Raw genomic sequence first — 25,278 nt, forward strand, 5'->3', positions numbered from 1 at the left:
ATAGTTACCTTGCGTCCATCCCAAGCAAGTTTCACCAACCATATAACTGGGCTTTGATTAAATACGTGTAACAATAAACCGTAGGCTGGTTAAATGGGTTATATCTGTCGATCCCTACACAATACGCAGAGTTTTTTCGCAGCCCGAAATTGAAGCCGCCCCTTGAAGGCAAAAATCAGGGAAGCAGTCTACTTAATTTTCCCAACAACCGTACAGCAACCCGCCAAATTCCAAAGCTAATACGGCCGATATGTTGACAGTGGGTGTTGTTACCGTCCTGTTCTGACTGTAAACTGGTGAGCTTTTATTTGAAGTTACTATTTAGATATTTATCACACAATGCACCACTACTTAGATGTGAGCGGTTGATTTTACCTTTTGTTGCTTTTGTAAGCGGTTTTCTGATGAATCTAGCTTTAGCGTCAGGGTGGCGTTAACATGCAACAGGATCACTTGATGATAGCAGGCTTAGCTAATATATAAAGAACGATTAAGAGTAATAAAAGACGATCTAATCATATGATTGCATCTCCCATATAACCCAGCTTCACAAAATGGCGATGTGGAGCGACGTTGAACTTCTGACCAACGAGGATACAAACACTGTCCGTTTCGACAGTGTGTCAAGGGAGGAAAATGGTAGTGGTTTGTACCAGGTGGACACACTTGTCAAAATCTCCTCTACCAATCAGGTAACCGTTGTCAGTATTTACATTACACAAGCTCTCTTGAATCCCTGTTGCTCCATTCATTCCCAACACATTTATGTCCAGGGGCGTAGCCAAGATTTCTGGGCCACATGAATGAGCATCATTTTGCTCCCCTGATCTTTACAAGTTATTCACGAATGAGTGGGGCTTTCCTTAAGTGCAGTCTGTCACATTGAATTACATCACTGACAGACAATATACTGGATATGCTGTCTCTTGCAGGTGCAGGCAGATCCCCGGCTCTTGTCCTCCAGTGGTTCAAACTGGAGTATTGTTGTCGCTGACAAGACGGTGATCCTGTTTGATCAGAGCTATCAAACCATCCTGCTGCTTCTCCACTTTGGTAAAGCATCAATCAATTATTCTTCCTTTTGATTTTTATTTTTTTTTTACACTTTCTTTTTACTGTCAATTTGTGTGGCTGTACAAAAATCAGCAGGTTCAAACAGTACAGTTACATGCACAGTTTTTATTGCTACAACAGCTCCACCGTGTCATTTACCTGAACCCCTGTCCTTATCAAAGGAAATATACGTGGGAGGGCAATTCAGTTCTAAACTGAGAAATGTCCGACGCAGCAATGCTGTGAACTGTGAGAAAACGTTTGAGATGTTCTCCAGCTTCTTACTTTCTCTGTGGGGGGTCATGTGACATGTTTGTATAGCCAAATTCACTGCAGACGTCTTAAAGGTACTTGAACGGTGATTTTGTCGGATGACGTTAACGTTATAAAAATCTACATTTTATCGGCGGCAGTCTGGAATGCTTCAAGTGACCACAAGTTGACACATAGTCTTAATTAGCTGATTTTCCGTCTGTATTTATCCGTCTGATTAAAGAAATGGAAAAATATGTGAATGAGAGAAGCTCTATCTGGAATGTGGCTGTGTACTGTTTTTTTTTTTTTTTTTTTACAAAATTTGATTATAATTAAGCATATAAATGAGAGTAATTTGATACCCAACCGCATTATCTGAGGTGTGTTGGGTCAGTTTGGCAAAACGCAATTTCGTCCAATTTGTTTTTTTGGACTGACGTGTTAACACAACACATTGATTTTTTTTTTTTTTTTTTTTTTTTTGTTTTGTGTCATGCTGAAAGATTCGCAAAATCTCTGCTCAAAATCAGTCATGGGTTACTGTAAAGGCTTCTTCACATGTCAGATTTCATTACGTCCTCAGCAGTGCAGTTTGACCTGTAACTACTGTACATAAAACAGCAACATTTGTTTTTCAGAAACTGATGTGGATGCCATCGATGTTTGCCTGGACGGACAGTTTTTGGTGGTGTGTGAAAGAAATGGAAACCTTCATTTGATCTACGTTCCACACAAGAGAATCCTCCTCACCAGGGTACGAGTATCTTCCTCTGTTGTCAGTTTTGGACAATCTAGAGTTGTATTACAGAAAGTAGGATGACTCTGACCTCTTACACCATATCTGTCTGATTATTATAACTTAAACCAGTCATAAGATAAACACCTTTAGCAATAGTACAATGTGTTTTATGTTAATACTGTGCTGTGTTGTGTTCTGAATTTGCAGGCTTTGGTTGAGAAACCATCCAGTGAAGATAAGAAAACATATCGCTATCTTATCATAGATGAGGACAAGTCATCCTCAGGTGAAATTTTTATGCACATGTTCTGAAAACATGAAGGCAGGCAGTGTTGCTTTTCTCTTATGTATTATTTTTTTCATCTGAAATCTGAGCTTCTGTTGACAGGGTTGTACCGTGCGTTCCTTCTCATAAAGGATGGCTTTTTCCACATTACAAACCTCGCTTTAGCAAAGATCCAGACAGGTATCAAAGTCTTTTTGTGCAATTTTTATTTCATTCACTTACACACTATTAACCACTCTTTAGAGCAACTGAAATAGTCTCTTCCCTTTTGCTTTACCAGCAATTGAAAACATGGACGTGGGAGCTTTGAAAGAGGTCAGTTATGGTAATTTTCTTGTTGTGCAATCAGAAATCATTTTTTCAAACAACAGATAAATAATCACAGCTTTCTTTAATTCAGCTCCAGAGTCTCATGAAGATAGACTTTTGCTCCACTAAGGATTACCATGAGGAGGGTTGCAATACCGCAGTGATGTTCAATCTGGGCCATGAAACCCACCTACTGATCGGGGTCAGTGTCCTTAAGAAACCATTTATCGATTAATTGACTTATTGTTATGCAAATTCATTGGTTACATGGGAATAGAGTAAATTTAAAGAGTGACATGTAGAAATCTATATGCAGAATATTCTATTTCAAACGCTCATTGCTTTTATTAAGCTACGGCTCATATTATTCTGGTTTTGCAGCTGATTTACCACAGAATTACATATTTTCACAGTGATTAAGTAGAATTCATACCAAAAAAATGGAATTGTAAATGAAGCGGTAACATTCACAGCTTGTATTTCCACTGCGACTCGATTATTTCAGTTGCTGTTGGATAATCTTTTTACCACTCGTGTATTGCTGATCACATTTAATTCCTAATATTCAATTTAGACCAACTTCAAGATAAGTTTCAAGCATATTATTGTAAATTATATCTCCATATGAATAGCTTTTACTCTGTTTCAAACGGCGAAAACATCTCCTCACATTATATAGTTTGTCACAACATTATCATTTGACAGGGGGATGAAGAACATGCTGTGACTCACTGGAAGATGGATCCTCTTCAGGGAAAGATGTGCTTTTCTCAGTCTATCAACAACAGCCTAATTCCAGGTAAAATGTTTTTTTGTCTTAAGTGATTCATAGTTTTGGTTTGGGGCGTTGTTATAGAAGGCAATAAATACAGTTTATGAAGTTGTGGATAAAAGAGAGACGTACTGTAAGACACATTAGCACTTTACATGTTCACTTGGCAGGTGTGAGGAAGATGGTGGTGGTGGAAAACCTCTTGTATATTCTCGACACTGAGGTGAGTTCAGTACCGTCACCATGAGCTCTTTGATGAACGGTTGCAGGCGGTATTTAAAGTTGAACTTGGCCCAAACTGTTCCCCTTTGTTTCAGGACTTTCTGAGTCTGTGGGACCTGCACTTCCTTATTCTGATTCACTGCTGGCCAGATCTTGCCATTCACGACTTTGAACTTATCACAGAGTGCGGCTCTGCCTCCATGGTGGCGTAAGTGTCCATGTGTTATTACTTAGAGTTGCAGGTATATAGAGGGAGGTGTTTTTTTTTTTTGTTTTTTTTTCCCCACAATGCTGGAAATGTAAATACATTGTGTGTTGCAGGCAAGACCAGGGCAGCATGAAGATGATTACACTGACAAAGCAAGACAACAGTCAGGTAGCAGCACGCGTTCGTTTGATGAAACTTGTACAAATTAGTTCTCCAAAGTACTTTGCTGAACTCGATGTGCTTGTTCTTATGTTTCAGATCAGCTCACTGCAAATAAGAAGTCTGCCTTCGATGAGTGTTTGCTACTCTCTCGATGTCTCGTCCGTCTCCTGTCTTGTCCAGATGAAAACGAACATGGTAAACGATTCACACATATTAAACCGTCTCGTGGTTTTTCTTTAGTTGTTTCGAGATGTTAATATTTCACACATCTCAGTCAGTTAGTGCTCTCCTCTAATTCCAGGATACAATGTATTTGGTCGAGGGGATTTGTGAAAACCCAGAAAGGTGGGACAAGTTTTTCTATGACTGTTTCTCTGACTCTCAGCCTGTGCTGCACTTATATGTTCAGATATTAAGCCCTGTTTTTTCTAACCCTCTCTTGAAATAGTCGAGGAGAGCCCGTAGCTTCTGTTGTTGTCAGGTGCTTCACAGAGGCTTTGCCTGAGAACAGGTACCTGCTTTTCATTTGATACATTTCTACATAAACCATCATTTCGACTCTGTTATAATTTTGCTTTGTTGACTTTTTTCAGACTCAGCAGACTTCTTCACAAACACAGGTTTGAAGAGGCTGAAAAGTTTGCCATCACATTTGAGCTCGATTTAGAGGTAAGTGTTTTTGGTTGTTTTATTAAGAAAAGTAAAAAATATGGGTATCGTCCATCCTCTGTACCTGTTCTGTCTTGCTTAGTGTTGCAGATGGCAGGAGCTTGTCCCAGCTGGCTCAGTGCACAATGGATTTAGAAGAAAATGTAGTGGTGTGGCTGGGGATCATTTGCTTCCCTAATTGAGCCTAGACAGAACTAACCATCTCAATTTTGTTCAGCTTGTCTACAAGGTGAAGCTCGACTTTGTGCTGGAGCAGCTGGCCTCTGCATCGGTGGGTGGCTACGGACAGGATGTGTGGTCTGAACTCGTAGAAGAGGCCAAGACCAACCTGATGAAGATCACAGTAAGTGTTCCGGTGCTCATTTTGTCTAAACGCGATTGACCTTTTGAAAACGATTGGGTCAAAACTCTTTTGGAAAATGTAAATTACGATTGTGTGCCAGCTTCGTACTAACAGGAGCTAAACTTTTTGTAGGATGAGCAGTATGTGGTGGAATATTGCCTCAAGGCTCCGTGGCCAACCTTTGAGACGGCGGAGAAGATGCTAAACCACGCTGCCACGCGATACTCTTCATTACAGATCCAGGAGGCCTTGGCCAGGCTCGCAACATTCTGCAGCTTGCACGGCTTGGAAAATTTCAAGTAAACTCAACGTTCTACTGTCCAGTTCTGTGTTATTTTATTACACAGCACATCTTTCCCTTTTGCGGGTTTGTTTGTTGCAATAAGGTATTTTTAGTTACGTACTTGCTTTGTCACCCACAGTGGAATTGCCTGGATTGAGTTTCTGAACAACACCGACAGTCTCGGAGACATACTAACCCATATAAGAGAGGGAGACTTGAAGGGTGCGCAACTCCTTTGGCTCAGACATGAGGTAACAAATGATTCAATCGGAACACTTGTTCAGATGCTTCGCATATACTAATAACTTAAACTCTGAAGTCAACAACAACCATGAAACAATACGTTTGTGTTGAAACGGTGTCACAGTCGGATGTGATGGTTTTTTTTGACAGGGACAGATTGCTGTGGAGTTTGATGAAAGCAGTCTTGAAGCGATCCTTAGTGCCATCCCTGAGGATGTGCCATCCAAAGACCTCTGTCCTTGGTTTAGGACCGTCTTTGTTCCTTTTGTGAGGAAAGTGCTCCCGAGAGGACAGGTGGGTTTAATTCGTGCTTAAAGTTCTGTCGTGTCCTCGGTTTGGCGGCGTCTTTGGTAAATACTTTTTCATGTACCCACAGAGAATCCTGGCAAAATGGTTTGAGCAGAAGGCAAGGAATTTGGAGCTCACTGAGAAGGTAAAGAACACCCACGTTGAATGAGCTGTGCACATTTACTATCTAAACAATGAAATGTACAGAAAAGACTTATTTTAAGCAATGACCAGGTTTCCATAGATGTTTGTGTCTTATTTTGAGAAGGTATGACAAAGAAAAGATCTCCATGTATAAATGCGCTCGGGGCGGTTTTTGTCTGTGTCGAGGAATTCTTGACGGCAGCTGAGTCTTTTAGTTTCAAACCTTATCATGGGAACTTGTCTTACTCACATTTCTATTGTGGAGGTTTTCAAAAGATTGCTTGGATGTTGAACGGACACCCAACTAACAACATGAATGTAATTTGTTTTGTCAGGGTTCTTGGCCTGAAAACGGGCTGGCCTTGGCAGTGCTTGGACTGCCATGCTTATGGACCTGGATGAAATCTGTCGTAAGATATATTTTTCTTTGCGCTTCCTTCACAAAAATGACCGATTTTTGTGGAATAAACTGCAGCTTAATTCCCATCGTGGTTTGTGGTTCACAAATGATTACCATCTTCTCGAAGGATGACGATAACGGAGCAAAGGAGGTGGATAACCTCAAGGCCCTGGTGTCCAACCTCCGTCAGCTGTTGGACCTGAACCGAAAATACAACTGCAGACTTTCCCTTTCAGTCTTTGAGAAGGTTTGTCATTTTCACCGTAGCTTACTAAAAGTGTTTTATCTAGCTCATGGTTAACTAGAAAATGGTTCATTTGCTAAATTTGTGAGATGTGGCTAAAAAAATGTTTTAAAAAAGCAGAGTTTAGAGCAGCTCTCACCTCTATCGAGGGCGCAGGCACACAGAACAGAAGCTAATGGGGCGTGTGGAGATATTTCCATTGTTTAACATGAAGTGTACAGGATCAAAATTTTAATTAAATTTGTTAATTGTTAAATTGATTTAATTGAACCTTTTAATACACAGAGTTTAATATTTTGCACTGAATGACATCATATTTTATAGGTTTCATTTTGTCCATCATTTATATATATGCATATAGAGGCATGTTTGTGAATGATTCTTTCTTTTTTTTAAGGGAAATGTGTTGAGTGTAGCGTTCTTCATGCTGGACAAAGTTCCAGCCCCAGAGTTGATCGCTGCTACAGTGGAAAACAGCATCCTCCCATACACTGAGGAGCACAACATTCCTTTTGATGAGTTGCTGCTACAGTATATCAAGGTAAAACCCCTCTACAGTTGCACACACTGGGACTCTCGGGTTAGTTCTCCTCATACCAGACAATGCCCGTGTTCCTCATTTCAATCTGACCTGCACTAGGATCTGCTGGAGCGCTGCAGTTCTCAGATCACAACACTCTTCACAGAGTGGGAGGCTAAAGCAGTGGCTGTGCTTGGCTGCATGACTGACACCGATGTAAGTTCATTCAGCACCGTTCTATTCACAGGTCACAACATGCTAAAGGTTTGTTTGCTGCCTTAATAGCACCCAAACGTTGAAAAAAAAAAGTCTTAAAATTTCACCTTTCTCGTCTGTCAGCTGATGGTGGATGCTGTGCTGGAGATCATGCAGAAAGCTGTGGTGCCCTGGAGTGATGTGGTGGAAAAACTTGTTCAGCAGTACCTAGAGATGGAAGGGCCAAAGTATGATTCTATTATCCCGGCTTATAAATAGTTATTAGCTTTAGCTTAAATCAACAGTATGACTATGTTCTGCCTGCTTTACGTTTTTTTTTTTTTTTTTTTTTAGACAAGAGCTTTTGAAGGAGAGCTACCGCCTGATGGAGATTAGGAAACTTCTCAGAAACTATGGCATCCGCAATTTCAACCTCTCTAACAGCACTCAAGTCATGGTAATCTTGACTTGATGTTTTTATTTGACACATGGTTTCTGTTACACCTGCCAATAAAATAACATCCATTCACAAATTTGTTCCCCAGACACTGATCAGATACATCTTAAAACAAGACTTGCCCATGTCTTTAGAGGACTCCCTGACATTAGCTGAGGCGTACAAACTGCCAACATCTCATATAAATTACCTCTATCTCATCCAGCTGATAGGCCACGCCAGGGTAAGTTAAACCACACGATGGTTTTTCTTCACAAGTTATTGTTATTATTCGAGCATCTTTTCCTCGGCTGTTTAAAGGATGCTTCTTATTCTGCTTTTCAGACTGAGGAGACCTTAAATGTCCTGAAGAAGCTGTCTTCTGCAGAGGCAGAGCGTGTGATCGAACGTCTCACATCATGGGCTCGGCTGCAGCTGGAGGACAAACGCCACATCTCCGATGTGGTGAGGACATAAAAGATTAGATCGTTCTTTTAAAGCAGTAATATCAAGGACACTGAAATATTATGTTTGAAAGTGGATTTAGTAATTATAGGTTCTTGCCAAGCACTAAATGCAGGTCAACGTGGCACTTCTTCATTGGTTTTGATCCATTTGAGCTGATAATTAGGATTTAAACTACTTTCTCCGATAGTTGATTATCTATGAATCCAAAAGTGCTCGTCAGTCTATAGTGTGAAAGTGCGTCATTCCATGTTGCACATTGTGACATGAATGTGTAAAGATAGGATTTCCTGTCCATTATCTTGGGCTGCAACCATTGCCACCTGGTTACATTTTGTTTTCTTTAGCTATAAAGTTGATCAGATATGATGAGAAGGGAAGAGATGATGAAGAAGAGAGAAAAAGAACCACAACAGGATAAACTGCATCACAGTGCAGAGGAGTAAGATAAACATAGATTCTTATGCTCGACTGGATTACTGATGGACCACCTTCACTCTCATTCCTGCACGCTTGAAACTACATTTTTGGACTGCATGGATGAACTTTCCGTGACTTCAAGAGCTCTCACCCTCCAGAAGCCGATAAGCAGTTCAGCACTTTTTACTGTGTGCCAGAATCTGATGCCTACAGATTATACCCCATTTATTTGGCCCATTTTAATAAATTAAACCAATTATAAAACTTCCTGGAACATTTAGCTATGTGCTTCTTTTATCGAGTCATATCCCTTGAGTTTTATCAGTCTCCATATTGATCATAAAGATTTGCTATGATCTTATCTGTCACAATCAGGTCTGTCATACAGTTTGTTCATTAAAACATGGTCCTTAACGTTGGTGTTCAAGGCCTCTACATACAAAAGAAAGTTTCAAAATTTGACTCAAAATTGAATATGATGTGATGTTACCTTGATATTCTCTATTGTCACCTCCAGTCCTGATCAGAAAGAGTAGTGGAGCCATAAGATGATTCTGTTATTTTGTTTATCTCAACTTTTTTTCTGGCGTGTCTTTAATAGCACAAGAAACACCAGATGGTCGTAGCTCAGGTGATGGTGGAGGTGCTTAAATACCTACACATAATCCAAAAACGTAAGTATTTGCTCCACACTGATTGAGTTACTCTTCTCGTGTCAAATTCCCATCAGCTTGCAACTTTGCTCGCTCAGGTTTCCTTTACTTAATCACCGAGTTCCGAGTTGCCTGCAGACTTTGAGATTTCAGCAGTTTTCTAAGTCCAGTACAAGCAGCGCTGTGCAGCATGGATCTAATAAACTTGTGCATGACAACGACGTATGTAAACTCTTTTATGATAAAACCCTCAGGAAATTAGACAACACGCAGCTGCAGTTCTTCTACCATGCAGTGTCCTCTGGTTGCTCATTATGACAGCTGAAGGCCAAAATCCACACGTTTTGACCTCCATCCATTCTGTTTGGGGTCTTTATTTGTTCACAGTGGTACCAGTGTTGCAGTTGGTGACCAGTCTAATATTGGTTGGACTACAATACGGTCATCCTGAAATTTAAATGTTTAAAGTTGCAAACAGCTCCCACATCAATTGCCCACACAAGGTTATGGAAATAAATGTCATAAACGCAGACCTGAATTTCCCAGAGTGATACCAGGTGTTATTTCTCTTTTGCAGACGATGCGCTGAAATGCATGGAGTGCGAGAGCAACCTGGTCATGTTTAGGGCGATTGCCCACTTGCAGGTGAGCCTGATTTAAAACATTTTTTTTTTTTTTAAAGGTCTTGGTCGTTTAACCTGCAGCTTTTCTATTTGCTTCTTCAGGAGGACTTTGATGTTTTCTTCACCCCTTCCAACTATGAGGATCCCAACATCCGAAAACAGATCCAGGAGCGTCACATCACGGCCTACGAAAACACTCGAGCTCGCCATTCATCTAAGGGCAAAGCTTTGACAACTCCAGTTGTGGCTAATGATCCCGATGGCAAGACCAAGACCATCTCCACCGAAGCTGGCTTACGTCGACTCGGAAGGCAGCTGCAGCGCCCCGAACAGGAGCTCTGGTCTGACTTGGGCCTGCGAGCTCTGAGAGTGGGGAAGGTGGACAAGGCCCTCAAGATTTTCAGGTTTGCACTGTTTGATGCTCTGTATGAATCCGGAGATTAAAAAAAAAAAACTGAAGAAGCTTATCGTTAAGGCTGAAACAGCCACATTTTACATTACTTAGAGTTGAGGTTTAATTTGGTTCTACTTCATCAGCGAGCTGTACGAGCACCACTGCAACAGCAGCACGGGGAAGGTTTTGTTCACTGCTGCCAAGACATTATGCCAGATGCTGGAGGCAGATGTGCCCATGGTGCTTCCTGATGACATGGACCTGCCGGCAGTCATCCACGATCTGGCCTGTCAGGCCATCACTGTGTGTCACTCAGGTGAGAACCACTTGGAAACATCACTAATATTCAAGGAAGAAAATTAGCACTGCAATTAGAATTCAGCCACAAAAGGAAATGCCTCTTTTCTTTGTTCATTTGCTGAAATTCTGCTGTGATAGTCAGATGTGAACATAAAAAAACAAGACTACAAATTTGTCTTAAAAAATAGGGAAGACATTTTTTTTTACAACAATATTTCTGCAATAGTTTATGTAGTTTGTTTGAAGATACTGAGTGTGTTCAGAAAATTAGAAAGAGAAACAACACTTTCACTCGGACTGTTTAGACTGAGTGGTTCCCTGTTTGGTTCCAGTGTTGCTGCTCCTCTTCATCCAATTAATCTCTAAACACACAATATTGTTACAGATCTGCTCCTTGACTGCCTGGAACTTTGCAAGTGCACACGGATAGCTATGGATGTGTATCATCAGTGTCAGCTATCAGATGATTATGGCTTCATTACCAAGGTCAGTATCTTATAATTTCCATAGACTCACACTTAATTGACTTTATTTCTTCTGGTTTGTGGTAATTCAGCCTTTTTAAGCCTTTTTAAGTTGGTGCAGTTACATTTAAGTAAGAGACAATCAAAAACTATTAAAAAGATTAACAGAGTGCCTGAGATTAACTTGCGTTTTAATGGCGCATTGTCATAGGATTTGACTTTGGAGGCGGAACAAGATCCCTATTCTCAGTGGAGTTTTCAAGACGTTTTTAATGAGGATTGCATTGTACTGGATCCAGTGTCCGTGCTCCCTGTGCAGTATGAAATTTCCAACTGCATGCTGCCTATTTCTCAGGGTAAGATGCTTTGATTTAACATGTCATACTGCAAGAGCCAAGATTGAGCGAGAATTGATGTGTTTGAATCCTCTTTGGATATATGCTGAAATCTCCCCTTAGTTTAGTTTGCAAATCATAGCCGACAGCGAACGGTTGGAGTGAGCTAGTTTATGGAGCCAGAGATCTTTTTGGCCGCCGTGCCAATCTTAACACAAAAACAGAATGAATCTTCTAACTTTTCTTTTGAGCAAACATTTCAAGAATAGTCACTGCTTTCTGAATATTTATTATGACAGACTATTAACAGAAGCACACACCAAAGAGAAGATCACCACTTCACATATATTTTATTACGGATTTCCCCACTCAACGCAGACTGCCGCTAACTTGTGTCTTCAGCTACTTTGATCATGTATTACCCTTCTTGCAGACACCAAGCTGTATCCGCTGGACTGCTCCTGTCTGCCACACTGCTCGTTTGAAGACGGTAGGTATTTAGTTAGATGCATCCTTAACCATTTTTTTTTCTTTTCTTTTAGACTGTAATTTTAAAAGTTTACCTTTTGTCTCACGTGGTCATTATGTAGGTTCAAACTACCTGCGGACCCTTCTCAGCCCCCTTGGCAATATGTTGCAAATGCTGCAGGAGTGCAGTCAGCTGGAGTTGGCCCTCAGAGTGCTGGTCAACTCGTACGGCAGCTGCTTGCAGCACGTCACTTCTAATGTTATGGACATAAAGCTAAGTGTGCAGGTAGGACCAAGACATCTACAGCAAAATTGCACTTTTGTAGTTTTGCCTTGGACACTAGGCTAAAGTCATTGTAATGTTTGTGCTGAAAACAACGCTCTAAACCATCACCATCTCTCAGCTTTATGATACAGAAGAGCTTAAGAAGTACAATGTGTGCCTGAACGATCTCCGAAAGACAACGACGTCCACTCTGAATGCCGTGGCTGTGGCCCTGTTGAACAAAGTGAGTGTGCCACGTCTGGTGTCATTCAAAGGTGGCAGGAGACGTTTTCATGACTTTCAAATTGACTTAATCACTTGTTCTTTTTGTTGCAGGTGTTCAACTGGAGGGTGGTCGATTGTGATTTGGCTATTGGTCTCTGTACGCTCCTCTCTAAAGAAGAAGTCTTCAAAACACTGTGGAAAGTTATTGACAACACGTGGCAAAACTATGACAAAATTTTGGTAGGCAGAACTATATCAGTTGTTGTTTATTTTTTTTGTCATTTTAATGATGGGAGTAAAAAAGAAGAGGCTACACAGGAGAGAAAATACTAAAAATGGAAACAGTTGTCTTATTCTGAGCTGTGAAGCTTGTTGAATTAGCAGGTGATTGCAGACTTTTTGGTCTCAACTGATTTATTTTCTCTGTGATTTATCTCTCTGAATAGTATTTTACAGTCACAATCACAAAATAAGCTATATTATTATATAATATAATAAATGAAGCAGATAAACCTGCACATTCACATTTCTTTTTGTGGTATTTCCAAGAAAATAAGTCCCTGTGTGTTGATCGTTTCAGGCTGTGGCGAAGATTGGGTCAAATCTCTGCAGCTTGTATAATGAGCCGAAGGAACAAAGGAAGTTTTTCTCTGTCATAACTGATGCCGAGTGGGGCATCAAGCTTGGCAAATTAGAGGTAATGCAGCATTTAGCCTCAGGTGTGAAGACATATTGCTCCGTATAAACAGCTTCTTGTGGAATTACTGTCGGTACAATGTCTTCCCCTCCTCTGTCTCAGATATCGATTCAGCCGGTGTTCCGGCAGCGACCTGAGTTGAAAAGTAGTCTGATCCCTGTTTTGGTGAAGAACAGGAAGATCACCCCGGACATTATTCTCCAGTACTGCAGGTCAGACACTCTCATCATCACTTTTTTTCCATCAGTGAGAGAAATAAAAAAAAATTGTGTTGGGTCAGCGGGTGTAGACTGTGCTTAAAAAAATAAATGAATAAAAAGGTGACCTTTTGCCCTGCTGCAGTACATATGGTCTAGACCGTGACAGCGTGGTCAATCAGTACATCACCACCTTACTGCTGCTCCAAGAGGACGAAGACGGCGCAGGCGTCCCTGGCTCAGGCCAGGAAGAGGCGCAGCCTCTGTGTCATGTCACCGCACTGGAACGGGTCCTGCAGGTTATCCCAATGTTACACAGCACCAGCGAGCTCACCGACAGTCTCTGCGCTGCCATATTTAAGGTATGAAGAAGAATGAAACTGAACTTTCTGAACTCATAAACACATGAACTATCTTAACATTTTTTACTGAACGGTTTTGTTGTTTTAAGGCTCCAGACTGCAACCAGTTTTGGAGTGTGACAGTCTTTTACTGCCCAAACTTTACGGACAAAAACTTACACCTCTTTACTCATACTCGATCCTTTTAAAGTGAGGTAGTTGTTTTTACTTACACTAGTCTTTCTAATTGTGCTGAAACTTATCCGCTCCCGTAAGTCACTCTGGATTTAAAAAAAAAAAAAAAGGCAAAATGACTTAATGTAAATCTAATTTTCAAATTGCACTGCCCGAATACCTTCACAGTAAAGTACAGTGAACAGCAGTGCTGCAGCGCTTTTTATCATCTGTTTGTTGTTGCGTTTTTCTGTTCCAGTCGACCAAAGGTCGGCTTCTCATTTAATCTTTAAAATCCGCTTCTCCAACAGCTCAGCCCTTACAACTACGAGAGAATCGAAGTTGTGCTGAAGATCATCCAGGCTGCAGATGAGAATGTGACCACCTTGTCCGTGAGTCAGGTAAAAATGCACACCGGCATATTTTCTGAACTCGGTAATTACTTTCCACAGAAATTCATTGTGCAGACTGAAATGTTTTATTTGAATCCTCAGGCAATGGGCCTCCTTCAGCATCTGAAGTCCTACAAACGAGTCTCTCCTGCCACGGACGTGGAGAACACGTATCTGCTCGAAAATGGCCTGCTTCCAAACCCTCTGTCCAACAGTAGACTTCCCTTCCACCTGCTGTTGCAGAGCAAACATTACTGGAAGATTGTCTGTGAGTTGAACGCTTGAGCTTCCATTAACACTGAGTTTAAAAGCTTCCATTTTATTTAAGTTTCAACAGTTCAGTCCTGCTTTCAGGTCTAATCTCAAAATAAGCTGTTTGATAGCGTTTGTTTAAATGGTGGGTTTCATGAATATTTCAGCGCCCGAGCTGAGTGAGGAGACGTTCCCCACGCTGCTTCTGATTAGCAAACTTATGAAGGTAAGGCACGCTGATCTGAAATGTAAGCTTTATCTTTTTTTCAGATACCCAACTGAGTTTGGCTGTTTAAATTAATCAAACTCTCTCTCGTCCATTTCTAGCTGAGCCTTGACAAATTGTACATGTCAGCTGCAAACCATGTGCTTGAGAAAAAGATGAAGCCTTTACTCTTGGAGAAAAGGAAAAGGGGTCAGGGTCATGGCTACAATAAAGAGGCTTTTAAGGTGGCCAAGACCATGATGAAGTACATCCAGTGCATCCAGAACCCTGAGTGGGCTGCTGCCACGGCCCACAAGATAACCCAGGAGCTTCCAGCAGGTTTGAGCTGCACATTAACCTCTCGTGTGGTATACCTCTAATACCGCTACATGCACTTAGTTGTTTCCTGCTCCTTACAGGCTACGTGAAAACACAGTCACTTAGGTTCAGTTTGGCTCTTGGAGACGAATGGCTTAAAGATCCGAACCTCGAGGTCTGTGTTTCTGTTTTCACCTGCAGATATTTACATGTTTAGACTTAAAATGTTTCAAACTTCTGTCTGTAACGCTTTTCACGCAATGCTTTGCTTTCTACTTCTTTTTCCTCCCTCTGCTGCCAAGCAGGAGACTGCACGGGCCCAAGGGGAGACCTTTCGGTCAAAGCTAAAGCTACAGTTTCAGCGTACCGCCACGGAGAATATGCTGATAAGCAACCAGCTGAGCAGCCCAGAGCACCTGAAACTGACCGGGTTGCCAGCCAGGCTCATCGTGGCTCTGTACGAGCACAGCAGCGTGGAGCAGCGTTACAGAGAGTCGGCAGGTCAAACTTATCCCGGTGAGAATGCTTTAATAGTAATTAATAGTTAATAGTGATATTAATGATTCAACTCTTAAGTTTGAGATCAGGTTTGACTTCATGATAACATCAGTGTCGCTGTTAGTTTAGAGGATGCAGATGGTTTTGGAACCCATCATGGTGTCCCCTGCTGCTGTAGTTTTACTTCTGGAGATGGATTATTTTTACCTTCATCTATTTATTTATTGTTTTCACTTTTCTTTTTAAAATGTGTCTCAGATATACATGCCGCGGTTAAGGAAATAGCCACGATCAACAGTGTGGATCTTATGAAGATTCGGAACATGCTGTTGGAGAAATGGATCTGCAAAACCGGTCCAGCTTTGGCCAAGGTTTGTCGGCCCTTTTTTAGTTCAATTATCAGTTTCTATTAACTCCATTTGAATTGGTCTGTTCTGTGGTTTGTTGTTGTTTTTGTTTGTTTTTTCAAAGTCGTTGCACTCAGTCTATTGTGTTATTGTGAAAATATATATATTTTTTCTTTAATAAAGGAAATGGGGAATCAAGACTGTGTCACCAACATCGAGGAGGACCCAGACTTAATGAGGTAGTTATTACAGTCACATATTTCAGCATTTTGCATCTAAATAACTTTAGTTTATTCATTTTTTTCTTCATAAACAATATGTACTGAAAGGAACCAATGAGCTTTTACTGTATATGTTATGTCATTGTCAGTTGCTAATCAGTTACTGACCATTAATATGCTGGTTTCTCTGTTTGATGCTCCTAGAGTGGTGTACATACTGCAGTCCTGTCCAATGGATGAGGCAGTCCGTCTTCTGAGTCCTATTCTGTCTGCTGAAACCTGGGTGCGTTTAAAGAAACATGCGTGGGTCAGTAAAGTTTCCTCAAGAGGGTGACTGATGCCAGTTTTTTTTTTTTTTTTTCTTTTGGATTCCTTTCTGTAGCCCCTCAGCTCATCTGGACCCCGCCTAACCTTCTGCCATCGGACTCGAGCGCTTCTTTGTCTTGTCCGCCTCGCTGACGCAGCAACGCTGGAGGCCCAGATTCAGATCCCAAGAACCAAACTTCTGTAAGAGGCCATGAAAATGTTTAAACACTGCATGTTTCAGTTAACGCAATAAGATGTGTCATCAATCTTCTACTATTTTATATTCGCATGCAGATACTATCTGAAGTGCTACATCTTTGTTTCTCGACTGGAGGCGTTAAACATCCCCTACACGGTGCAGTCCTTCCTCAGTAGTCCCAAAGAGGGCTTGGTAAAAGGGCTGTGGAAGAACCATAGTCATGAGCCGCAGGTACATTCGAACAGAACTAATCCAGCAAAGTTACTTCACTTCAGCCTCACTAGATTAGAAATGTTAAACACAGCCATGCAGAAAAAGTGAAGAAGCCTTTGTTGTCTCAGGCCGTGCGTCTGGTGGCAGACCTGTGCTTGGAGTACGAGGTGTACGACCCTCAGCTGTGGAACAGTCTGCTTCAGAAGCTGCTTGGCTTCAACCTGGTGAGCCACCATGCACCAAAATTTCCCTGGACCGTTTTTATGGGGGTTTTTTATGATTAAATGTTAAACATTCTGAGCTACAGGCTGTTAGTGTCCTGAGATGAATATAGTTGTGTGTTTTTCACCTCTGCAGATCAGCCACCTACAGAGGGTGCTTGAAGCAATAGTGGCTGTTCCGGTTTTATGGGAGGTAATGTTGCTGTTAATCACTTGATTAAACACAAAGCTGACCGACATCCTGTTGAAGAAAGTGTTGAGCCCAGAATAGGAAAAACACTCCTGACATCACCTAGACTTACTGCAGCAACATGACAAAGATGAATCAGTCACAGCAATGACAGACTATTGTTATACATTAATATACATAAACATAGATATATTATTGTATACATTATAACTATATTGTTTCCTCATTTATGCATTTTATTTTTAGATTTCAAGTTTCTCCAGGACTTGGAGGAGTACGATACTGGCACCTTTTGTCTCAGGTACAAGGTTTATAGTAGTTAAATACTGTTTAATTGATTCAAAACGCGTTTTTTTTTTTTTTTTTGTCATCCCACTGCTGACCAATGTGTATCTTACGATGCCCTGGTAGAATAACTAATACAGTTTATACAATTCTCCCCAATTTTTCTGCTGTAATATGAATTACATTTCCAGCAGAACAGCGGCATGGGATGGCATAATGTTGCTCATATTCCATAGATGGTTTCATTGGTGCAAATTATTGAAATATTGACTTTCTGAATGTCAAAAATGTGCCTTTGTCCATACGTGCAGGCTAAAGAAAACTGAACAAATTGTGTTCTCATGTGCTTCCACGTGTGCATCAAATTTTTTCTGTCTCTTCTGGGAATAAAAGTGCTGTGAATCGGCTGATCTGTTGAAACCAAACTGCATGGGTTTAGCATATTTTGGTTTTGTATGCAACCACAAAGAGCAGGTGTGTTGTGTACTTATGTGCAGAAGTAATCTTTGTCAGTTAGTGCTTTTTATAAAGCCTCTTGTGGTTCCCTTTAAAGATATTTGCAATGGCAAGCATTTCTTTTTGATATTCTCAACTGTTTAATGTGTTTTCTTTATGACAGCTTCAGTTCCTCTGAGCCCAGACCAGCAAGCAACACTCTACAGGACCTTTGTTCTCCTGCTCAAGTACGTCTTACCGAAGGGGATTTTAAAGGGCCGCTGCTCCCAGAGCGTATTTGGACTATTCAGTTAAGCCCAGAAATATCAGGACACAAAGAGAATCTTTTTTTTTTTATCCCCTTTGGCTGTTTACTAAAACATTAACGTTAAATAGTGAACAAGGAAGTAGCCACATTATTATCCATGATTAAGATAATGATAAGACGACTGAGGATGGCTCCAAAATGATTATTTTGTCCATGTCTGTTTATCCGTCTGAAGAAAAACAGAGTTCTGCATGACAGAGAGCTGTAATCCTTTTAAACATCCTCAAATTTGAATGCGAATAACTTCAAACTAAAGCTCAGCATCTGTGTTTGAAACCCATATGTTATTCCCTTCCCCCAAAGGTGTCCTTTCCTATTGAATCTGGACTTGATAGGAATCGCAAACCGCTTTGCTCAGTTTAACCTGCCCGCCTTTGCCCTGGGAACACTCCTTCTTATTCCCTGTGCCAGTAAGAAGGAGCAGCAGATTCAGGTAAGTGCCTCCATGTCACATAAGAAATGTTAGTTTCAGGCTCAAACTCTAACAAGAACTCTGTCTTTTTTTCCTGTTTTCTAGGGTTTTCTCTCTGTCTGTAACCCGGTCGCTGTGCTTGAGCAGGTGGAAGAACTTATGAACACCGGAGAACTGGCAGGGGTCCCTTCGCAGGTCAGATATCCTTTTTTCGACTTGATTTAAAATCTTTCTCCCACAATCATTTGGTCTGTCCCAGCCTCTTTTCATTGGGACAACAAATATTTTTCATTAAAACAATATTTATTGCATTTCTGACCATGTTGAGAAAATAGGACAGCAATGCAAGCACATAAGTATCATTCATGAATTCACAAATTTAAGGCACTGAAACTGGATGATATTAAACCTTCTGTACTGGTACAAAATGAGTTGTTAATTTCCTAATTTCGGCTTCTCACCTTCCGGGAGCGACATATCTGCCGCTTGAACCCAACAAGTCATGTCTCTGCTGAATATGAATGAAACTTTATCACTTCTTTCCATTAAAAAAGGTTAACGTACAGTGTGACCTGTTGTTTAACAGAAGCTCACTTCAAATATCTTGCAAAGCACACATGTATGTATATTTATGTCTGCACTGCAGTATCAGGTTATAGTCATAGTTTCACTTAAGGTGTTAAACCGGATGAAATTATTTTATGTGTTCTCTGTTGTTGCCAAGATGTTATCGATAGCAACCTTTGCAAGTTCAGTTATCAAATCTGTAAACGTGTGCCAGTGAAAATGGACTGATGTGCTGTTTTGCTATAAGCACAAATGTAGACAAAACGGATGTATTCTGCACTAAAACATGTGTATTGTTCATTTTGTTATCTATTCCGTTTATGACTCCTCAGATCAGGGAGACCGTATTGACATTTATTAGCCAAAATGGACTGCACCAGAAACTGATGGAGACTAAACACTTTCATCATCTGAAGCAGCTTGTTGTGTCAAATGGCCAACCGAACCAGGTGAAAGACTTGGTGGATTACCTGATCAGCCAGAACTGGTAGGTGTATTAGATGAGACATGTATAGAAATCTAAAAATCAGGGCCTGTTTGATATTCAATTCAATTCAATTCATTTTTATTTATATAGCGCCAAATACAACAAATGTCATCTCAAGGCACTTAGATAGTAAGTCCAATTCAAGCCAATTGGAATTCAATTAATTAATAATAATCATAATTCGTTCATATAGAGCCAATTCAAAAACAATTTCCTAGCTAAGAAAACCAACAGATTGCACTGAAAACTTTTTGTTTTTCGGTCCAATCTCCCGTCCTGAGCGTGCCTGAGGCGACTGTGGAGAGAAACGACTCCCTTTTAACAGGAAGAAACCTCTGGCAGAACCAGACTCAGGAAGGGTGGCCATCCGCCTCGACCAGCTGGGGTTTGAGAAGACAGAAAGGGGGGGGGGCCACCGCGACGGCGGCACTGTAACACCATTCAGGATATCTGTTGGAACAGGGAAACACGAGTTAATGACCATAATAATATCACATATACATAAAGAGAGTAAAGTGAGGAAAGGTGTGTCAGATGAGGCCCCCCAGCAGTCTAGGCCTATAGCAGCTTAACTATGGGATGTTTCAGGATCACCTGAGCCATCCCTAACTATAAGCTTTATCAAAAAGGAAAGTTTTAAGCCTGGTCTTAAAAGTGGAAAGGGTGTCTGCTTCCCGGACATTTACTGGCAGCTTATTCCACAATAGAGGGGCCTGATAACTGAAGGCTCTGCCTCCCATTCTACTTTTAGAAACTCTGGGAACCTCAAGTAAACCTGCAGTTTGGGAACGAAGTGCTCTGTTAGGAAAATATCTTACAATGAGATCTTTAAGATATGATGGAGCTCGGTCATTAAGAGTTTTATATGTAAGGAGAAGAATCTTAAATTCTATTCTGAATTTAACAGGGAGCCAATGAAGAGAAGCTAAAACTGGAGAAATATGATCTCTCCTGTTAGTTCTCATCAGAACTCTGGCTGCAGCATTTTGGATCAGCTGAAGGCTTTTCAGAGAATATGTGGGACAGCCCAATAATAAAGAATTACAGTAGTCCAATCTTGAAGTAACAAATGCATGAATTAGTTTTTCTGCATCACTCTGAGACAGGATGTTCCTGATTTTAACAATATTACGAAGATGAAAGAAGGCAGTCCTAGAAACCTGTTTTATATGCGAGTCAAATGATAAGTTCTGGTCAAAAATAACTCCAAGGTTCCTCACTGTAGAACTAGAAGCCAAGGAAATACCATCTAGAGTAACTATATAGCTAGACAATTTCTCCCTGAAACGCTCAGGTCCAAAGATAACGACTTCAGTTTTGTCTGAATTTAGCAGCAGACAGTTCTGAGTCATCCAGGTCTTTATGTCTTTAAGACATGCTTGTAGTCTGACCAACCTATTGGTTTCATCTGGTTTTATAGATAAGTACAGCTGAGTATCATCAGCATAGCAATGGAAATTTATGCCATGCTGTCTAATAATGTTACCTAATGGAAGCATGTATAAAGTAAAAAGAATCGGTCCAAGCACAGAACCCTGAGGAACTCCATGACTTACTCTGGTGTGTGAGGAAGATTCTTCATTTACAAGAACAAACTGAAATCTATCAGATAAATATGATTTAAACCAGCCTAATGCAGTTCCTTTAATCCCAATAACATGTTCAAGTCTGTGTAATAAGATACTGTGATCGACCGTATCAAATGCAGCACTGAGATCCAACAGGACAAGCACAGACACAAGTCCGCTATCAGAGGCTAAGAGGAGATCATTGGTAACTTTCAGCAGTGCAGTTTCTGTGCTATGATGCACTCTGAATCCTGACTGAAACTCTTCAAACAGATTATTTCTGTGTAAATGATCACAAAGCTGAGCTGCAACTATTTTTTCAAGAACTTTAGACATAAAAGGGAGATTGGATATAGGTCTATAATGAGCCAACACTTCTGAATCAAGAGTAGGTTTTTTAAGTAAAGGTTTAATTACAGCAACCTTAAAAGTCTGAGGTACATATCCTGTCAACAAAGACAGATTGATCAAATCCAATATGGAAGTGTCAATTAATGGGAAAACCTCCTTGAACAGTTTGGTTGGGATTGGGTCTAAAACACAAGTTGATGGTTTAGAAGAGACTATTGCTGTTGTTAGTTCAGAGAGATCAACTGGGCAGAAGCCATCTAAATACAAATCAGGTTCTAAAGATACTTCTAAAGCTGCTGTACTTGATGATACATCACTAATAATAGTGGGAAGGACTCCATCAATCTTCTCTCTGATAGAAACAATTTTATTAATAAAGAAGCTCATGAAATCATCACTGCTGAGAGTTAAAGGAATAACTGGCTCAGCAGAGCTCGGACTCTTAGTCAGACTGGCTACAGTGCTGAAAAGAAACCTGGGATTATTCTTATTCTCTTCTATCAATGATGAATAATAAGCAGTTCTAGCTTTACGAAGGGCTTTCTTATACATTGTTAAACTATCTTTCCAGACTAACTGAGACTCTTCTAAATTAGAGGAACGCCACTGTCTCTCCAGCTTTCTTGCAGTCTGCTTTAAAGCACGCAGCTGTGAATTATACCAAGGAGCCAGCCTCTTCTGACTGATTATCTTCCTTTTCAGAGGGGCAACATTGTCCAGTGCTGTACGCATTGAAACTATAGTGCTGTCAACAAGAGAGTCAAGTGCTGCTGGAGTAAAGTTTATGTAGTCGTCCTCTGTCATATCTGCACATGGCAGTGAAGAAAAGGATGATGGAATTAATTCTTTAAATCTGGTTACAGCATCCTCTGATAGACACCTTCTATACGTAAATTTCTTCTCAGAAACTGTATAGTCAAGTAATGTAAACTCAAAGGTTATCAGAAAATGGTCAGATAAGACAGGGTTATGAGGGAACACTGTTAACTGTTCACTCTCAATGCCATAAGTCAGAACAAGATCAAGGGTGTGATTAAGGCAGTGAGTCGGTCTGTGTACACTCTGAGAAAATCCAATAGAGTCCAATATAGAATTAAAGTTCATATTCAGGCTGTCATTTTCAACATCTACATGAATATTAAAGTCACCCACTACAATGACTTTATCTGTACTCAGCACTAACTGGGATAAAAACTCTGAGAATTCAGACAGAAACTCAGAATAAGGGCCAGGTGGACGATACACAACAACAAACACAAGAGGTTTCTGGGATTTCCACTTTGCGTGGGAAAAACTGAGAATCAGATATTCAAAAGAGCTCAAACTAATCTTGGGTCTGGGACTGATGAGTAACCCTGATCTGAAAATAGCTGATACAATATCTTATTGAAAAGATGATATCCAGCAATCAAACTTGAGTCAGTGAGCTGATTACAAATCTTAAACTTGGTAATTAATTTGGGTTGTAGAGGGCATGACTTCAGATTTGACTTGTTTACCTCGAGTCTACTGTAGCTGCTGCTTGTAGGACTGACAGTTAAAAAGTAAAACACAGCTTTTAATGTAAACTTACTTCACATGTACATTTTCAAACATAAACAAAAATATGCATCGATTTTCTTCAATCTTCTCCTCAGTCAGGATGACGCTGACTCACTGGCTAGCGAGTACCTGAAGCACAGAGCACATCAGCGTGGGAAAACACGAGCAAACGGCTCACCGTCGAAGGGCTGCGTGAAGGTAGAATATAATCAACATTGTGGCTGACGACAGTAAAACGTTATTTTGTGTTATGAACATGCAGGGCTCTCAAGTCTCACGCAATGAGCGCGAAACACACGCATTTCAACAAGTTCACACGCCACACATGCCATTTCTCACGCTGAGAAATGATCAACTTTGTCGCACAGAAATACTAATGGCCTATACTATAAACGAGTCACTGGCAGGTTACTGTGCGCTGTACAGCTCAGAAATAGCTCTGGTACAGCTGTCTTGATAGCAACCCATCGGCAAATCACAAAATAGAATTTCTCAGCCAATCAGAAAACAGAATTTCTTGTTGCCGGGTGAGGTCTGAAATAGCTTTCAGCTGCAAGCACGTGTGCAGAAGTTGTAGACGAGCTGGAGGTGAAAGAGAACCGTCAGGATCATCAGCAGGTCATATCTTCATTTATTTGAATCTTTTATTAGTCACTATAGTTTTCCTACTCTTTGTAAAAGACCAATACCTGCCTATTAAAGTGTTTGTTAGAGTAGTAGACCTAAATATTCAGCACACACCCTTTGACATGAGCAACTTAATGAAAAATAAAAAATATGTAGGAGTGTAATTAGGCTTCCGTGGTTAATTTTTTTCAAAGGTGACTGGTATGAGCAGATTCCCAATAAGGCTATCTACAATTGCCAAACTGGTATTATTTCTGCCACACTGAAATGCTGATGCAGAGAGGGTTTTTTCCATGGTGGGGCTCAATAAAACCAAGACCAGGAACACGTTGGCTCTGAATGGAACTCTGTCATCCATCATGACTGTGAAAATGGCTGACATTGAGCCACTGTGCTTTAAATGGGAGCCCCCAATATCAGTCATCAAGCATCAAAATCTACCACAAACACTTACAACACTCATAAACAAAAACACAGAGAGGGACAGAATAACCATCACTGCTCAAGGGGCCCATTTGGGGTTATGTTTGTTTTTCTTAATTTAATTTGTCTGTTTTTTTTGTTTGTTAAGACTTTGCATACCTAAAACAATTTATTTTAAAATATAGCAGAATTTAGTGTAAAAGTGAAGATTTGTGATTTTTGGTATATATAAAACAATTTCTTTGTTCTTTAAGTAGCTAGTTTAAGGCGATGGGATACTGCAAGGGACCAAACCCCCCCTCTCTCTCTCTCTCTTGAAAACTTGAGAGCCCTATACATATTTTATGAGTTTGAATTGCTCACCTTTTTGATTTTTCTTGGGTTACCATTTTTGATAGAAATATAACATATGACTTCTAATTGTACCTTTTTTTTTTTTTTAGGAATTTCTTAATGTACAAAATGGAGTGTCGGGATGAAGCAGCACTATTTCCTTTGGTTGTATTCACACAGTTTCTCTCGCTCTGCCTTGGGCTTGGATGCAATAGTTGCACGTAACATTTATCTTTGTCTTTGCTCATTTAATATGCGATTAAATCCTTTTCAATATTAAAAAATGTGTCGATGAATTCTTTAAAAAAACTGTATTGCTGGGAGGTATACATACCAGCTTTTTTTTTTATTTCCAGGTTTGATTATTCACTAGCTTACTATATAAGAAATAGCCGAAGATAGAGAGTAAATCATTTTAAAGGTGTCATATCATCATATTTTTTTTTACAATTTAACACGATATTCTGAGGTCTTATTGAGATGTATGAGACGGGCTTTTGTCTAAATACCTGTTGGTGTAAACTCAGTGGCCTTTCTCTCAGCCCTGCTTCAACACCTCTCTGAGAAAATGCTGCGAACTTTGGATGCGAGCAGGCGGGGCTCAGAGGTCGAGGCTTAGCAGAGGAGGTGGAGTAAACTTGACAGGTGACGTCATTATTCCAATTTTTCCTTTTAGGTTCTTTGGGTGCTAGTGGCCCTTATTGAAAAGTAGGTGGAAGGGAAAAGATGGCAGAGAGATGCAGTAAAGCGGCCCCAGGCTGGGACT

At 40.5% G+C, this 25,278-nt stretch overlaps 1 protein-coding gene across 2 annotated transcripts; it reads left to right on the forward strand.

Annotated features, from left to right (window-relative positions):
• The first annotated feature begins 227 nt into the window (after positions 1 to 227).
• On the forward strand, positions 228 to 24,828 carry kntc1 (kinetochore associated 1). Of its 2 annotated transcripts, none has more exons than XR_012769924.1 (62): positions 228 to 296; positions 546 to 692; positions 933 to 1,053; positions 1,947 to 2,062; positions 2,255 to 2,333; positions 2,436 to 2,513; positions 2,614 to 2,648; positions 2,734 to 2,844; positions 3,348 to 3,441; positions 3,585 to 3,637; positions 3,732 to 3,844; positions 3,958 to 4,012; positions 4,103 to 4,201; positions 4,308 to 4,351; positions 4,455 to 4,517; positions 4,600 to 4,675; positions 4,893 to 5,018; positions 5,151 to 5,317; positions 5,441 to 5,552; positions 5,695 to 5,838; positions 5,921 to 5,977; positions 6,312 to 6,386; positions 6,504 to 6,623; positions 7,018 to 7,161; positions 7,261 to 7,356; positions 7,480 to 7,583; positions 7,690 to 7,792; positions 7,881 to 8,015; positions 8,117 to 8,236; positions 9,258 to 9,330; positions 9,887 to 9,954; positions 10,035 to 10,336; positions 10,470 to 10,642; positions 11,012 to 11,112; positions 11,302 to 11,446; positions 11,859 to 11,915; positions 12,016 to 12,179; positions 12,298 to 12,402; positions 12,495 to 12,623; positions 12,964 to 13,080; positions 13,183 to 13,292; positions 13,423 to 13,639; positions 14,104 to 14,193; positions 14,287 to 14,452; positions 14,604 to 14,662; positions 14,764 to 14,980; positions 15,061 to 15,134; positions 15,265 to 15,475; positions 15,716 to 15,828; positions 15,988 to 16,043; positions 16,230 to 16,308; positions 16,408 to 16,532; positions 16,626 to 16,761; positions 16,872 to 16,967; positions 17,101 to 17,157; positions 17,401 to 17,455; positions 18,059 to 18,122; positions 18,506 to 18,635; positions 18,720 to 18,809; positions 19,514 to 19,668; positions 23,229 to 23,327; positions 24,623 to 24,828. XR_012769924.1 is itself a non-coding variant. In XM_075467903.1 (62 exons), the coding sequence occupies exons 2-62, from the start codon at positions 555 to 557 to the stop codon at positions 24,656 to 24,658; spliced, it is 6,651 nt and encodes a 2,216-aa protein (XP_075324018.1). In that variant the 5' UTR covers positions 228 to 296; positions 546 to 554; the 3' UTR covers positions 24,659 to 24,828. The 2 variants fall into 2 exon arrangements, 1 of the variants encoding a protein (XP_075324018.1); XM_075467903.1 differs by having other exon boundaries at positions 23,225 to 23,327.
• The last annotated feature ends 450 nt before the right edge of the window (positions 24,829 to 25,278 follow it).

The sequence above is a fragment of the Odontesthes bonariensis genome, chromosome 6, assembly GCF_027942865.1.
Source record: "Odontesthes bonariensis isolate fOdoBon6 chromosome 6, fOdoBon6.hap1, whole genome shotgun sequence".
NCBI classification, from domain to species: domain Eukaryota; kingdom Metazoa; phylum Chordata; class Actinopteri; order Atheriniformes; family Atherinopsidae; genus Odontesthes; species Odontesthes bonariensis.